Genomic DNA, 16750 nt, shown 5'->3' with positions numbered 1-16750 from the left:
CAAACTCCGCAGAAGGTGATTCCTATTAACAAGTAACTTAAAAAGCCTCATCCACTTGGCATCAGACTTCCCCTTTAACAGTGGGCAGCACAGGCAAGGAGGCTGTAAGATAAACTAGGGACTGCAGACTCCCTCACTGTTCTGAGGCCTCCGAAGCTGCTCCACAAGCAGGCTACCACACAGAATTCCCCTCTAGAAAGGCTGGGCAAATGAGTAATGGTCAGATTCAACATGAAATAGACGCTCAGTCACGGGCTTCCTGTTTTTATTTTTACTGTCGGCCCAAAAGGTGAGTACCTCTTGTTTCATCCATTCGCAGAAAGATTGTATCTGAGCAAGAAAGTCTGCAGCTCCAGCTTGGTGGAAACACGGTATTAGTTTGTTTCACTACAAGCAGCACCCGCTGAGCCGACAACCCTCATTCTCCAAGGATACCTATGTACCAGCTGTTTTAAATGATACAAAAAAATTTGCAAATGTACCTAAGTGCTTCAAAACAAACTGGTTTCCCCTTAAATTGCAACCAAAGAGAAAGAAGGAGCAAGAGGTGACTCACAAACCTCAAGGGGTATGCCCAGCTGCTTTGCCACCAACACCTTCTCATCAGGTTTTGGTTAAGCATCCCGTATTTTGTACTGAAAAGATAAAAACAAGAAGGTTTTCCTACTGATTCTCAATAAAACCAGAGGCCAGGGCTTGGCACTGTGGCTCAGTGGATCAAGCATTTGCTGTGCCACCATGAGGACTGGTGTTTGGATCTCCAGAACTCACATAAAAGGGGAGTAGGTTTGGTGGCTTCTCTACTCTCAGGCCCCAGGAAGCCGAGACTAGTGATTCAGTGAGCTCTGGGTTCAGCAAGAGACCTTACTTCAACAGAGATAAAAGGAGATGCCCAATCTCTCTGCTGTGGGCACCCATTTGCATGCCCACCCAGGAAAACATGTGAACGCTCATATGTGCAAAACACAAACACACACACACACACACACACACACACACGCACGCACGCACGCACGCACACACACACGCACGCGGACACACACACACACACCATATACATGCACATGTGCACACACATGCAAATACACAGGTGCATGCACGCACGTGCACACATACTACACACAAGGGTTCAAGAACTCCTAACTATAGCTAACGAGTTGGGAGTTGAATTTTTAATTCAGAAAATAAAAGCATTTTCCCCTGTCTTCAGCTATGATCCTTCTAGAACCATGGTGTCCCAAGCTAACGCCCATCACTTCTAAAGCATTGGGAGGCAGGGAGGGAAAGCCAGAATATGGAAGTAGGTTAGCTTTAAGATGGACAGAACCCAGAATTTGAATACAAACAGGGTCTCAAAGTCAGTGAGGAAAACAGTGGTCAGCAGTTCTTCAGCCAGGCAGCAGCTGACTGCCTCCGGTTTATGTGCATCCTCTGCACAGAATGTATCCAGGAAATGGGTAGCCAGAATTAGGAAGGAATGAAAGATCTTCCTTTCCAAGCACACTAGTCTGCTGGGTCTTCAACGTCAATTTACTGTAAATCCAGATGAAACGTTAGCACTGTTTTTTCCTTCTGTGGTCCACCTTGTAAACCCATCATGTCTACTGTATCTAAATTAACTAGTCAATTTCATCTATTCCTTCAGACAGTCTCAGGAAAAGCTAACGTGGATGCACTTCCTCTCATCTGCCCTTCAGTATACCAGAGGCTTCTCTTCTAATGGCCTGTCCCTCTTTTGGATGCAAATGGCGTCATGACTATACTCAGTCACAGTAACTGTGTTTTTATTTTAACAGATGATCTCTTCTAACATTGCCATCCTGTCCTGAGTTAATGCAGGTTGTTTAGACCATCTTTCCTGATTTGTGCAGAATTCACACACATTCTGCTAACCCAGAGGCTTGCAAATCTGCCACTAGCCTTGAGTTGGAACAGCCCTCATGGAACAGTCTACATTGAATTTACAGTCATTATCCAGCATTCCCTCTATCTTTCGTGGGTGAGGACGCACTGATAAGTGTTACTCATACATTCAAAATGATACTCCATTTTAGTGACCTTAAAACTGTCCCATCCGTCTTCATCTGACAATCATCTACTCACTCTTCCATGCTTTTGAACCAAATGCAGCAATAGTCGGGGTTCCTTTCCTAAATGGCTTCCACTTACCCAGATCATAAGCCACTTGTCATGCCAGAGGAAGTAGATGATATTCCCTTCTTAAAATTCTCTCCCTTTGTCTGTCTTCCTGATGCACTCATGCTCTCTCTCTCTCTCTCTCTCTCTCTCTCTCTCTCTCTCTCTCTCTCACACACACACACACACACACACACACACACACACACACACACACTGACACTGGGGTAACCATTTTCTTAAATTTCCTATTCGCTTCATTTCTGCCCCTTTTACCTTATGTCCGACCACACACAAACAAAAACAACGCCAGCCATTGGAGAACTGAAACCCCACTGTTCGGGGAAGAAAACAATGCTTTACTTATTATTTCATGAATACCAGGAGGCTAACATACACAACCTCTCACTAATTCCACGAAGACTACACAAGTGGTAGAAAAGAAAAAGCTATCGGGCCACACGGATTGGAGTCTGATTTCCAGAACTTCCTGTCCTTTGTGAGGCTGGGCTCGTTAGGTGAGTTATTTAACGTCCCTAATGTTTCATCTTCTGGTTTTCCAAGGTGGAGAGATGAAGGCACCTCTACAGCGACACGGCCAAGCTTAAACACGTGCTATACAAGGTATGTGCATGTAGGTGATGCTCCATACGTGACAGCTACTATTTGCACGCCCACTTGACAGATGCAGTCATGGCTCAGAGAGATTAGATCGTATGTTTATCAATGTCAAACTGATGAAACTGAGATGCATGCTTGTTGGGACAGCCTCTTTTGAAAGCCAGAGTCGGCACAAGTTAACAGAACTGCCTCCTCCTAGACCTCCTAGACTGGGCAGCACCTGCTTATGTGTAACATGGGGAGCAAAGTTTTCAGGGTATGTCCTTCCTCCTGGGAAGTTCTTTCCGGAGGTGTTAACCTGAGGGACAGAGGGTTGAAGAGAGGAGAGATGCAACAAGCAGGGCTTAGCTTAGTTTCAACAAAATCTTCAATGGCAGGGATAGGTCCTTGAATATAACATGGTTGAGCCTGTGTTCTACCAAGTTTCCCACCGGCTTACAAATGAACCCTTGAGACAATAAGGGTCATCATGCTTTGACAGCCCTCTCACCGAGCTGCCTCGAGAGGCAGAGGGCTTCTTCCTGTCAAGCGAAGAATACAGCCTAGCTTTGATTATTCGGACTGTATTGTAAAACAACTGTCGGTTTGCAGACTTGCCGGAAGGGGAGGGAAGGGGGTCCTGTGGTGATGCTATGCAGTGGCAGCACCAGCTGAAGGGGAGGAAAGTGAGAGGGCAACCTCTGATCTGAGGAAGGAGGGCCCACTTCACCTTCATCTCAGACCATCAGAAGCTTTAAAGCTATCTGTGTAGTCACCTGGACTGATCTGAGAACACATCTGAGCTACAGGGGAAAACGCGGAGCGGCAGGCAGGCTGACGTGGACTAAGCTTGTCATGGGACCTGAACAGGCTTACTAAATGGTACAATCTGGAAAAATCCACCCTGCATTTATAGTGCAGAGCACAGACTGAGAACTCTGCATCTATCAAATACGTCAAAAATCAATGGTGAAGAATCTTGGTGCTCTAACATAAAGCATCCAGCCAGTGGGGATTCACCACCGAGCAGACTTCCTGACTCCTGCAATATCCAGAGGAGGTTCGGAGTTCACTTGGTCACTTCCTAACAATCTCATCTTTGCACTGTCCATCTTGAACAAAGCCTTGAAGAAACAGTCTCCAAGGGTACTAGCAAGTTCTCTCTCTTCTCACAGCACGGGAGGAGGCATCGGAGGCAAGACTAATACAGCTCACGAAGATGGATGCCTTTCTGTGAAAATCCTTAGGGCCTTAAGTCAAGTTCATCTTTCCCCTTCCCTTGCTTCTGTGAAACCATGTTCCCTAGGGACATGCTATGTGGTGATACTGTGTTCCCTAAAATATTGTGCATCGTAATAAACTTATCTGGGGTCAGAGGACAGAACAGCCACTAGATAGACATACAGGCCAGAAAATGGTGGCACACACACCTTTAATCCTAGCATTCTGGAGGCAAAGATCCATCCAGATCTCTGTGAGTTCAAAGCTACACTGGAAACAGCCAGGCATGGTGACACATGCCTTTAATCCCAGGAAGTGATGCCAAGAAGCAGAAAGGTATATAAGGCATAAGAACCAGGAACTAGAGCCTGGTTAAGCTTTTAGGCTTTTGAGCAGCAGTTCAGCTGAGATCCATTCAGATGAGGACTCAGACAGAGGCTTCCAGTCTGAGGAAACAGGATCAGCTAAGGAACTGGCAAGGTGAGGAAGCTGTGGCTTGTTCTGCTTCTCTGATCTTCCAGCATTCACCCCAATAACTGGCTTCAGGTTTGTTTTTATTAGTAAGACCTTTTAAGATTCGTGCTACAATGCTGTGCTCTCCACCTTCCCCGAGGCCCAGGAAGGGTCCAGATCTGTTCTTGCAGGCTGAGGGGCACAGCTTAGAGCTCTGTGTGGTTCCACTTGCTGCTCCACCTCTGGTCCTTCCATCCCATACATTCACAATCCTGTCTGGCTGTGTACTGGAAACACGGTTGGTAACAACTGCTATTTCACCTGTGTAAACCTTTGCTTCATATCTCTGCTACCATCATATTGTTTGTTCACTCATTCATTTACTCATTAGACCTGGACTGAGCTAGCCTAGAGTAAGTGCAGGGAACAACGCTGATTGGCTGTTGCTATGTTCATGGAGCTTGAAGCCGCACTAGAATCCCCTTCTATCTACCAGCAGCGGCTCTGAATCAGTCAGAGGAGCCCATGAATACGACACGAGGAATGGAAGAACAGCCAGCTGCCCAGCAGCCCCACCGAACCTCAATGAGATGGTTCAGATCTTTCCAGTGGCCCATGTCAACCTGGTTTCCACTGGAGTGCACTGCTACCAGGCCAGTATGAGGCATATGCCCACCCCCTCTTGCTATAGATGCTCAAGATGGGGACAGGGGAAGCTACATGGGATGGACTTTTGGCCTCTGACCTGTAGTGTGGGTGGAGCAAAGCAGAAAGACGATAATGTCACACAACATACTGAGATGGAGATTTTTTCTTTTTCAAAAACCCTCACTCTCGGAAGCACACCATACAGAAGACATTGTATCATTTCCCTCTTCTTAACACTCCTATTGCCCCTCTCCATAAGCACACGTAATCCCACGAGAGTCCCCGGAGAGCCATGTGGCCTCGATTTATGGGGAACCTTTTCACAATAAAGTGGAAACAGCCATTTCTTCAAAGATGAGGAGTGGTCACTGCCTGAGCTGGTTCAGTCTCAGGAGTGAATGGATGTCCTTGCTGAACTAATCCCAATTTAAAGAGCTTGGCAAAGGAATTCTGGATCCAGGTCCTATTTCTCACACTGGCTCAGGGGCTTCGGGCAAGTCACCTGCTGCCCTAACTTGGACTCTGTCCAAAAGCAACTATACTGAATAACACCTGACACATCAGTGCTTGAAAGTCTTGGGTCTTATTAACTCTTGTGAGTAACGATGTGATTTTGAGAACTGCTAGGTGGCCCAAATGAGACATCATTTGTACGAGCTCTGAGTGAAATACCACCTTCCAAATGTGAGTCTATCCGTGCTGTTTGCAGAGCTGCTGGCTCACCCAGCCATGTGCAAGCCTAATGGAGTGCTGGAGATCATTCTTTAGCCCCCTCCCCACATCAGGTAAAGGTTCCAACCGGGAGAGGCTACAAAGGATGAGCGGGTTGGTGCTGTTGGCAGAAAGGTCTGAGTTGGATCCAACACGACAAACTCTGTATAAACTGGCCTTGGAGGCAGTATTTACTGTGCTGATCTGTCTATCAATGGGAGGTAGGAAGCAAAGCCAATCAGTTTTGCTTTCTCCCTTTTTCAAATAAACAAGGCAGTTGTTAAAACCAGAAGTGAATCTGATCCTGTGCGGCTTTAAGAGCAGTCAGCTGCATTCTGAAACAGGCAATAATGTAAACAGAGCCCTGTAACTCTAGACCAGGGCAGAGCGGCCATAGGTTTGCGCCTGTGGGCCTGGAGCCAAGCAAAATGAAATGTTAGCCTGCGCCTTTAAACAGAATCATGTAAAAGCAGAGTGCATATTTGTTTAACACACACACACACACACACACACACACACACACACACACACACACAGGATGTTTTGCTGTGCCAATATTTCTTTGGAACTCTGTTAGATAAGAGCTGGGAATCCCTGCAAATAGTTTGCAGAACCAATAGTAATTAGAGTCTGATTGGAGCACATGAACATGGAGATAGTATGAGATTTTCCTTTTCCTTCCTTCCTTCCTTCTTTCCTTTCTTCCTCCCTCCCTCCCCTCCCTCTCTCCCTCCCTCCCTCCCTTCCTTCCCCATGCTAATTACACAGTATGACTGTGAAAATAAAATAAATGAGCCCATTCCACTCACTCCTGTATCTGAGTTCTATCATGAGTTGCCAATTCGTTTTCTAATCCTCTCACTCAATATCTGCTGTTAATTTGTTTGCTATTTCAAGAACTTGAAGACTGTCAGCAAAATACATGATGCATTACGGAACTTATAATTGGAAATGAAAACATCTGAAGCTTTTCTGACAGGGTAACCATGAAGCCCGGCTGCCCTGATAGAACAAGGCAACACCAACAACCTTGTAGCGATCTGTGTGCAGACACAATTATCCATGCCACAGAGTGGAGTCAACACTTAACTCTGGCTTTGAGAAATGCTCAGGAAATTACATCTAAATGAATGGATGAACTCAACGTGTTTATGATGCCAAATGAAGGGAACAGAGGAGGGAGGGGGAATCCCCACTCATGCTTCCTTTGAAACGGAAGGGCAATGGACTCTCTCTTCCTCTTTTGGCCACTGTAGAACCACCAATCTTGGGCCTGATCTAATTTTCCTGCTGTAGAAGTTAAGATACTTCCTCTGCAATTATTAAATCTGACAAATGACACCTGTGTCCATTCTAACATTTAAAAAAACAAACTCTTGGTTCCTGACCCCTTGGTTAGCCAAGAGATCAAATTCCCAGACATAGGAAAGCCCCACTCACGTTCATTAAACACCAGGGTCCAGTTCTGTGCAAGAGAAGCAAGGCGCAGGCTAGCATGGACCAAGACAACTGCTCTAGTCTGAGTGAGCGCCAGGGCCAGGTCTGTCTACTTTTTGCAGTAGGGCGTGCTGATCCCTTAGTAAGTGTGGGTTTGTTTTTTTCTTTGACACAGAATCTTGCTATCAAAAGAGCAGTGAGATCAGAAAAAGAAGACCCAGTCAGTTTTCACAGCCAGTTCCGTGTGTGAGTTAAACTGAAACCTACTTGCATTAAAAGGCTGGCTACAGGTTCAGTAACCAAAAACATGAAGACGATTTCAAAATTCCACCTCCCCTTTGGTATGAACAGACAAGCAATTAGTTACCACAGTGGATAATGTTCAACAGATTAGAATTTTTTCTTCTCTAACTCTTCTTTGCATTTGAGAAAGATGCATCTTGTCCATCTTGGAGGCTAAGCATGAACTCTAGGCATGAGAAGCCTGTGAGCTTTCAAAGCTGGAGTCTGCTCCAGCTGTCTGAGAACACAAGCCCCTCTTCCGTCTCCCAAAGGGGGACAAGGAAATGATGGCGGAAGTTAAGAAAATCTGTAAGTGAAGTATCTAACGAGCATGGCTGATTGCTTTTCTTTAGGTTCATGGAAGAAGTTGGTAAAGAAATGTAGCTAGAATGCAGAAAACTGTACTCCTGCCAAGTTTCCCGAGGCCAAGAAGCTCATCTACACTTGCCATCCTTCCAAGGAGCCCCTTTCCTTCCAAACCGGCATCCCATTTACAACTTCTGCTGTTTGGGACACCAAATTTCCTCAGACCCATACAATCGCATTCAAATCGTCTGCCCTGGAGATGTAGAAAACAGTGTGGCGCATTACCGCTGCAAACACTCAGGACCGCTGAGAAGCACTGCCAGCTATTTCCAGTATATAAATCCCTGCTACGTTGTAAATCGGGAAACAACAGGATTCTCTTTAGTCATTAGGAAGTTTTCAGCTATGACACAGTTTATGAGCACAAAATGAAGGCAGATAAATATTCCTTTTCTGAAGTTAAACCAAGGAACAACTCTTTATTTTATTTTATCTTATGGGGGACGTGGTGCTACAGAGCTAGCCCAGGGCCCTTGTGCACACCAAGCATGTCTTCTGAAAAGCAGCTACACTCCAATGTTATACTTTTAAAATCCAAGGGTTAGAGCAATTTCCTTGGTCTGACAGCAACTGCTTTGAGAAACGCATGGATGGCTGGATGGAAATCCCGAGGACAAAGATTCTTGTTTAGATTTTTGTTTTTGAATGAAAACTACTACTATCAGTATCATCAATTCATAACTTAACATTTCCTCTAGAAAATTCACTGGAAAGCATGGAAGTCAAAATTGACTAGTTTCTATTATTTTGGAATATCTATGGGCTACTGAGGAGACAATTAACTTCAGTGAAATCTCAGGGATACAATAATAGTGATAAAACCTTAACTCCTGAAATGAGAAATGTACTAGCTGTGACATAATTTCACTCGAATTTTGCTTCTATCCAAATATTTAACAGTAAAAGAGATAAAATATTACGTAAGACATTAAAATAACCGTATCTACCAATATGTATTATCTTTGAAGATTCTAGCTTTGGTGAACATTTATGTGGTTGAAGGATGAAAAAGCCGAGAACAGACATCATTTCTTCTGTTTCATATCCTAAATCCAGAAGTCACATGACTCATCTAGTGTCACCCAATCAGCAGAGACTGATCTAAGGTCAGAACACATCCATCTGACTCCTGGTGCATAGTCTTGTAGAGCAGCCAGGGAGCATCAGTTACTCCACTGCTTCTGGTAACAGCCACACTTCTTGAAAGTTAACTCGAGGCGTTCAATCCTCTCTATGCTATGGCTGTATTAAGTTTATGTTAAAAATAACTACGTGAGGGAAGTGATGCTCATTTTACAGATGAAAAAACAGAGTATGGAGATGTTAAAAATCAAACAAAACAAAGACAAAAGAACTCATCCCAGGTCCCGGGGAGGATATGGTAGAAATGGGAAATAAGGTCCTCCCCACACAGAAACGCTCAGGGAGAAATCCCCAAGTCAATGTTCAGTAGCCCTAGGAACATACACTTAAACAGAACACCTTCAGAGTGACATATAAACAACTGGTGTCTCGGGAATGGGGTGGAATGAAACCCCCTCCTCTCACTATCTGCTTTCTGGATTAAAACAAAAACAAAGTACCAGCAATTTCAGTGGATGGGACAAATCCCACCTACAGATGCCCCAAATCCACCTACAGATATTCTTCTTTTAAAGAAGTATTCAGCAGGAACAAGGGGTCAAGACTTATGGAAATCTCATACACACTACATGGAATGCTACCTCAGGACAACATGTCAAGACACAAATCAATGCTGCCCAGTTTCTGGCTTCAACTACCTTCTCCTATACTGAATTAATTTTTTTAATGATTAAAAATATCTTAAATGATAGTAATCTAGTTTTGATATAAATTTTGTCTCCGGCATGAACCAAACACCCAGACTAGGTCATAACCCATCATACCGGGTATTTCAGTCACCAATTTGTTTTCACATCTTGGGATACTTCAATGTCTGCCTTGGGATCCTAATCATCCCCTCATTCATCACAGCTGTAATTTTGTTTAGTTAAGTTCTGTCCTAAACAGATTTAGATCAGCTTAAACCATGGAGGATGCCCCCCCACACACACACCGTCATTGTTTCAATAATTAGCAATCTGGAGTCTTTGAAAGCACTGATTGTTCACAAACAGCCCAATGTCCTGTGCCTTCTGAAGATTGTTCAAAAATACCAGATGAGTTTGAAGAAATGATTTTAGCCAACACGTCAAGTTTCTCTGACAATCAGAGGTCATTCTTCAACTCTTAAGTTGCATTAAGAATGGGACTGGGAAGTGGAAAATGCTCACATCCTGCCCCGTATCCAGAACCACTGATGTCAACACCCTGCTTCACCCTGAGATCATTTTTCAGATCGCAGCTGAACAGGACTCATGTCTGCAATTTATCCTATTACCCTCTGCCATCTTCTCATGCATAAAAATAAATGGATGGATTTTAACAGAGTCGAATTTAACCTGCAAATTATAACCACTAATTATTACATTAACACCAGCACCACCAGCACTACTCAGCCCCTTGGCCACACTATATTTCACATAGCCAGACTTGCAGGTAGGGCTACCATTCACTACCATGTTGTTTCCTAAGCAGTCATTTAACCTTCCATGCCTCAGTTTGCTTATTTGCCAAATGAGAATCACAGTGGTACCTAAATTCTCCAGGCAGACTGAAGACTAAATTAGACCACTGATGAAACAACGGACTTAGAACAGTGCCCAGCTTATGGCAGTTAATGGGAAACTCGTAGTCATTGTCAGGTTGAAGTACAAACAAAAATGTTCTTCCCATACCCCCCATCAGTCAGGAATACCAATTAGTAAGGGGGGAAAAAAGAGAGATTTTTTTTTTCAGACAGAAACCAAACCTTTGAATGAAGAGGCAATCTCAGCCCACTCTGCCTCTCTTCCTGCAGCCCTATCCTCAGCTTGTAGCAAAGGACCTGGGGGCTCTTCCAGCCAGGATGGGGAAGGTTAGTTGGTCTGCTGGATACACACAGACATTACTGGAATTATCTGATACAGATAACTCCAGTCCGACATTCTCATTTTAGAGATGGAAACATTGGTCTGGGCTGAGTGACTTGCCCAAGTCTACCCAAAAACACAGTGGCAAAGCCAAGAGCAGAAAAGTGGTAATTGTCATCCTAAACCAATTACCAGGCTCTCTTCTCAGTCCATTGCACAGTGACATCTACATAATCTTTTGACGGCTGGATAAATGGTACTATTTGTTTTCATCACTTTAAAGGTACAAAATCTAAGGTTCAACATGGAGTAATTTCTTTAAAACCTGGCAATGAAAACGGGCAGAACCAAGCTCCAGAGTCCCCCTGTGAGGCCCCTAGGACACGTGCCTGATGCATGCGTTCCAGAGCACAGTTCTAGATTCTTAGTAGTGTGTTGTCAATCAACAATCTCCAAATCTGCCTGAGCATCTGTCTCATCTGTAGACCCTTTAAAAATACCATTTTTTTTTTCAGTTTCTTGAAAGGAGGAGAATCAAGGGGGGTCTTTGAGACTAGAGTTTAAAAACCTATTTCTACAGAGCTGGTCAGTCTGATGCGTAGAGAGACTTGGGAAACCTTGATCTATATGCAAGGCATTTCACGACTGCTTCCAGTAGAACTGAAAGAGGGACACTCTCATGAAATGTTCAGAGTGGCTAAATCTGTCAAGAGCAACAGGGTGGCCTTTCGAAAACCTTTCTATGTGACAGACACATGTAGAGCCTCAGTTACAAAACTACATAGGTTTCTACTAAAGCCTTACACTCATTCTTGTAACCTAAAGGAGTCTGTCTGATGATGAAAATAATACTGTGATTTTCAGCAGTAGCAGATGATGTGTTTTGTCAAACCAACCACCTTTCCTTCCACCCTAGCCATTTTCATTTAAAGCAGTTAAGACCCAAACATGTTTTCTTGTTTCTGACCTGTTTCAGCGAGTACTTACCAAGGTGCACCGTATATCCTGAATCCTTTCACGGTTACCTCTGAATCTTGCAAGTAAATACTGTTTGTCAGGAGGGACTGGACATTGTCAAAGTCCTCTGGCTTCAACTTGGACACAGAGGGGAAACGGTAGTAGTCCTGTTTAACGAGGTCTGCCATGAATTCCTTATCGAATGTCAGTTCATGATTCCCAGCAATCACTATTTTATATTCATATGGCAGGTTTCCTGTAATAACACGAAGAAAGAGAGGGGGAAAAAAAGCACCAATTAGCACATTCATTTCCCATCACAAAATACAACAGCCAAGACTGTGATTAGCAGACGGCTCACCCGAATGAAATGCTCATACATTTCTTTCTATTTCCATGTAAATCAAAATGTATGGCTACTCTTTTACGCTACCCAAAAATGACAATAAAGCAGAGATAGGAAGCTCTAAGGAGTGAGATGGCCACTAAGAAGGCATCCAGCCTTCCAGCTCCAGTTCCCTCTAGATTCTACAGATCCACTGCGAAAAATCTACGCAAAACAATTATCCTGTTTTTGGTTTGGTTTTTAAAAGACTGATCATGATCCTGAAGAGAAGGCTTGGACTCAGTCTGGTTCTCAAAAAATAAGACAACCAAGTATTTTTAATAGCGTTCATAAATGCTAGATTTTAGTCCACCCTTCAAACAAAAGATGTGGCACAGCCAAGCCTTCTCCAGTACAGATAAGGAACCTACAGTGTCTGATTGCAAGTCTCATTTTACATTTACCTTTTGGCTTCTGAGTAAACAGAACATTATTAAGGGGCTGTGATTGGAAGGCCAACTTTCCTCCCCTTGGGATGGGAGAGGAAACTGTAAAGCTTAACCCCCTTTTAATATTTATGCTATGGAAATTCGAGTTCTCGGTGTGCGCTTTTTATGCAAAAGTTTCCCGATCGAAATGAGATAATTCTGGGAAGAAGAATGAAAGCTATAAAGGAAAACCTAAACACCAGACTTCTGCATAGATTTATAATGTTTGAATAAAGTACAGGTCATACATATTAATAACTCACTGTGATGCTATAAGAACCAAAATTCCAAGGGGAGATAGAACCAGGCAGCCATGCCCATCCTGAGATTAATGCCTTTTTTGCTGCCCTGTCTCTACCCATCTCAAAATTCGCCACTGGGCTATTGCTCATTTTATTTTATTTTGGAGTGGAAAGAAGGTGGCACAGTGGCACATATAATTCCACCTTGACTCCTGGGTCCGATGCAAAATTAATGTTGCCTGCTATTCTGGGAAGAATTAAGGTTACCCTGAGTAGGAAACAGAATACTGTTATAAGAATTGATCCTTACCAGCAAGCCAGAGTTGATGATTTAATTAAGGAAGCTTAGGGGGAGAAACTTTTTTACCGGGAGTGGCAGTAACTTCTGCCATTGATACTTGGATTTCAGCAGAGTAATCTGTAAAGACTGTCCTGTAGAGCCCTGGCCATGCCAGCAGCCTGAAGCAAAGGCAGCTGCTAGCACAAGTGTCTTCTAAGACAGTGGTGACGTTTTATAACGTGACAAGTTTTCCTCAGCTCTTGATCTGCAGTTCCTACAGGTAACAGAATCACATGTACATCATGTGCTGTAGTGGGGAGGCTCGAGAGCAGGGGGAAGGCAGTGAAAGAAAATGACGCTACCAGTGAGGGAGTGAGAAACACGGAGGCCAGGGGTCAAGGGACACCTGCTGACCCACGCACACTGCTGTGCGACACACCTCTGGCCTCGGTTATTTTCAGGACTACCCAGAAGAGTGCAACAGAAGTGGGAAGCCACTCTCAGAGGCATGCTTATGCAAGTTGGGCAATTAGGAGCGTGGTGTGGGTTGCAAACCCTTAGAACGGTGCTGCTATTTTCCTCGATTCCTGCCCTTGACGCACAGATGAAAATGGATTAACAAGGCCTCACATTCCCAGCACTGCCTGCACTCAAACGATGAGACCCCACAGCTCTGCTATCACAGCTTTGTGGTTAGATAATGCACCCACAGATTCACCTAGGTTCTTCAAGTCAGAACAGGCTAAAAATATTTACGCGAGCATCAACCTGTCTGAGTGGACCTTAGCTGCTGGTTCAGTCCACACTGTGGCCCTCTCTCTCCTCTGTTGGTGATGATGGGCTCAGAAACTCAGTCAAAAGACACCACTGCTTTCATAAGAGGCGTTGGCTTCTCACTATGCCCTCGTTTTAGATATTTGGTTTAGAATGACTGAGGGATTAAGAAAGACATTGGGCAAAAGAAGTACTCCCCCGACTACACCCTCGCTTCAGCTGTTCAGAAACAAACAAACAAACAAACACACAAAAAATAAAAGGTGAAACTTCTGTGAAGTAAAATCCTCCCCAGGAAAGCAAGCAACCTCCGCGTCTTCTAAATCGGATTTCAGAGACTCCGCTAGAGAAGGAGCCACCAAAATGAACAGCCGCAGGAGCGGTGATGGTATTTACACGCCGCCAACAAACTCATCTCACTCCGAGAATCCAATAGCAGTTTCCAAGTTCCACCCTGGGTTACCTGTGTTATGAGATTGTCTGACAGATTTTCTTTTCTGCGGAGCTGACCTTTCATCTATAATCTGCCAACCTTTCTGTTTTATATGAAAAGCGTAAGCAGGGCAGCTGACAAATCTCCTGTTACTTGATGGCATTTTCTTTCTTTCTTTTTTTTTTTTCTTTTTTCCCACAAGACTAGATTAATTTGGAAGGCTCTGCAGTCAAGCTTCAAGCTTCTTGGTATTCAAATAGCATCACTTTCAAATTGTCAGACAAAGAGGTGCCTGCCTTTATCCATTTTATTCAGATCAGGCCATCTAGGCCAACCCACTTGAATAAAAAGCAAGGCCATATTCTACTTTCTTAACGCGGAAGAAATCCCCGCTCTGTGGGACCCAAAGAACTACCCAGTGGAATTAGACAGTGTGCCCTGGGAATGAAAGACAGGATTATTCTAGGTGGAAGTGGAAAGGAACCCTCAGTAAAAATGTTAAGGAGTTAGTATATTTTTTATGCATAGTTGGAAAGCTAGTATAAGTGTTTGCAGCATTATTTTCATATATATGTAACAAAAATACATATGTAATATGCACATATATATTTATAAATATATATATTCATATGTAACTGTCAGGACATTTTTAAAAAACTACAGTACAGGTAAGTTACAGGTATAGTAACAATGTCACAATGGTAACAAATGAATAACTGAAATATAAGAATCCAGCCATCAATTCAGGGGACAGCTAAAGATTCTGTGTGGGCAGATAAGCGGTCAGCAACATCATGTTCTGTCCCATTATAGAGACTCATGGGCTGAGCATGTTAGCTCAGGCCTATAATTACAGCATTCAGGAGGCCGAGTCTGGAGGACTGCCACTAATTCAATGCCAACCTGGGCTACATAGTTCCAGGCCAACCTGGGCTACAGAGTGAGACTCTGTGCTCCCCAAAGAAACAGACAGTGACAATATGAAGGCCAACTTCCCCTCACAGCTGCTGCACAGTTTGAGAAGCCTCACGTTCCTGTCACCTGCTAGCCTACAAAGCAGACACTATAACGTTTTTCTGGGTTTCTTGTCAACTCCCAGGACTGCCAACTACATGGCTTCCTAGTCTTCACTTTTCTATTACTCCATCTTAGTTACAACTTATATTTCTATAAGCTGGGACTCTTCCTCCCACTCCTCCCAATCCCACACACACCTTGCCTTGGTCTTCAATGTCTTCCCTCTTGGGCATCAGTTCTTTATTTACAGAATCTTCTTTTGTTTCGAGTTCATATTTACCCATCCCAATTAAGCAAGAATAAGCAACCACTGGCATCTAAACAGGTATGCCTCTGCAAACATGATTCTCAATGGATCAAGATGCTTTAGCATTTTGCTCTGAAACTTCTGGAAGGAGTCCAGATATGGTAAATCCAACCTCCAGATATGTTAAGTTTAGTTCTTAACTGAATTTTACTTTTAAAAAAACTGAACTAACATTTAGAAAGCAGAAGATATCACACACACACACACACACACACACACACACACACACATTTCAGAGCTTCCCACTTCTCCTAGAAAATAAAAATAAATAAATCAATCAATCCAGCAATGCTCACAAACTCTGCCGACCTTCCCACTTACTGTTGCTTCTGCTCAGCCTGCATTGACACTGCCTGGTGGGCCACTATAGTTTTACACCAAATAACACACAACTCCAGACAATTTGGCTTCTGCTTTTATTATCCTCCAAAAGCTTTCCTGGAACATCCTAATAATTGCCTGGGGGACAAAGCAAAACTGATTCTCAGTTCTCACCTGGCTTGATCTGACCACAGGGACATCACTGTCTCTGCAAATATCCACCCCCTTGGTTGCTGATGCTGTACTCTCCAGATTCCCTTCTCTCCTGTCTAGGGCCACCTCTCTCTTCTTCCCCAGATGTCTCCGCCTCCTGTCCCACTCTATGACACTCTCCTTCATCCTCCGTGTGTCTTCAGATATTATGTAGTGCTGTCTTGACACGCTTTTCAAGTTTCTATTCTTAAGATTCAATTTTAAACCAGGACTGCATGGGCTGCCGAGGAGCACGGGGTTGGGAGCGGGGGCCCTGCAGGCTCTACCGTGTATCAGCTGTATGACTCCGGACAGCTGCTTTTTGTTCTCAGGGTGATGATGGCAACAGCAGCAGGATTTAAAGCTTCAAAGCAGATGCACGTCAGAGTGAACATGGTCACTCCTGGCGCTCCAGTTTTTAGTTTGGCTTTTTATGTGTGACTCATCTCCTTCTTGACTTAAGGCACGGATCATGGTTGTGGTTTCTTGTTTGACTCAAAGAACTCAGTTTAATACTTTGCAATGGTAAGCACACAATTCATATTTGTTTAGTGATACAATGAATGAGCATGTCCAAGAGCTGCCAGA

General features: G+C 43.9%; 1 protein-coding gene across 1 annotated transcript in view; it reads right to left on the bottom strand.

The window, feature by feature from the left end:
- Positions 1-16750, bottom strand: part of Mpped2 (metallophosphoesterase domain containing 2) — a 180020-nt gene that overhangs the window by 74622 nt on the left and 88648 nt on the right. Inside the window, exon 4 of the mRNA XM_059259470.1 lies at positions 11814-12039. Coding sequence (XP_059115453.1) covers positions 11814-12039 — 226 coding nt within the window. The remainder of the gene's footprint in view (positions 1-11813; positions 12040-16750) is intronic.

This window comes from Peromyscus eremicus, chromosome 4, assembly GCF_949786415.1.
Source record: "Peromyscus eremicus chromosome 4, PerEre_H2_v1, whole genome shotgun sequence".
Classification (NCBI taxonomy): Eukaryota; Metazoa; Chordata; class Mammalia; order Rodentia; family Cricetidae; genus Peromyscus; species Peromyscus eremicus.
Note: the sequence above shows the minus strand (reverse complement) of the source record. Positions and strands in the feature narration are given on the sequence as shown.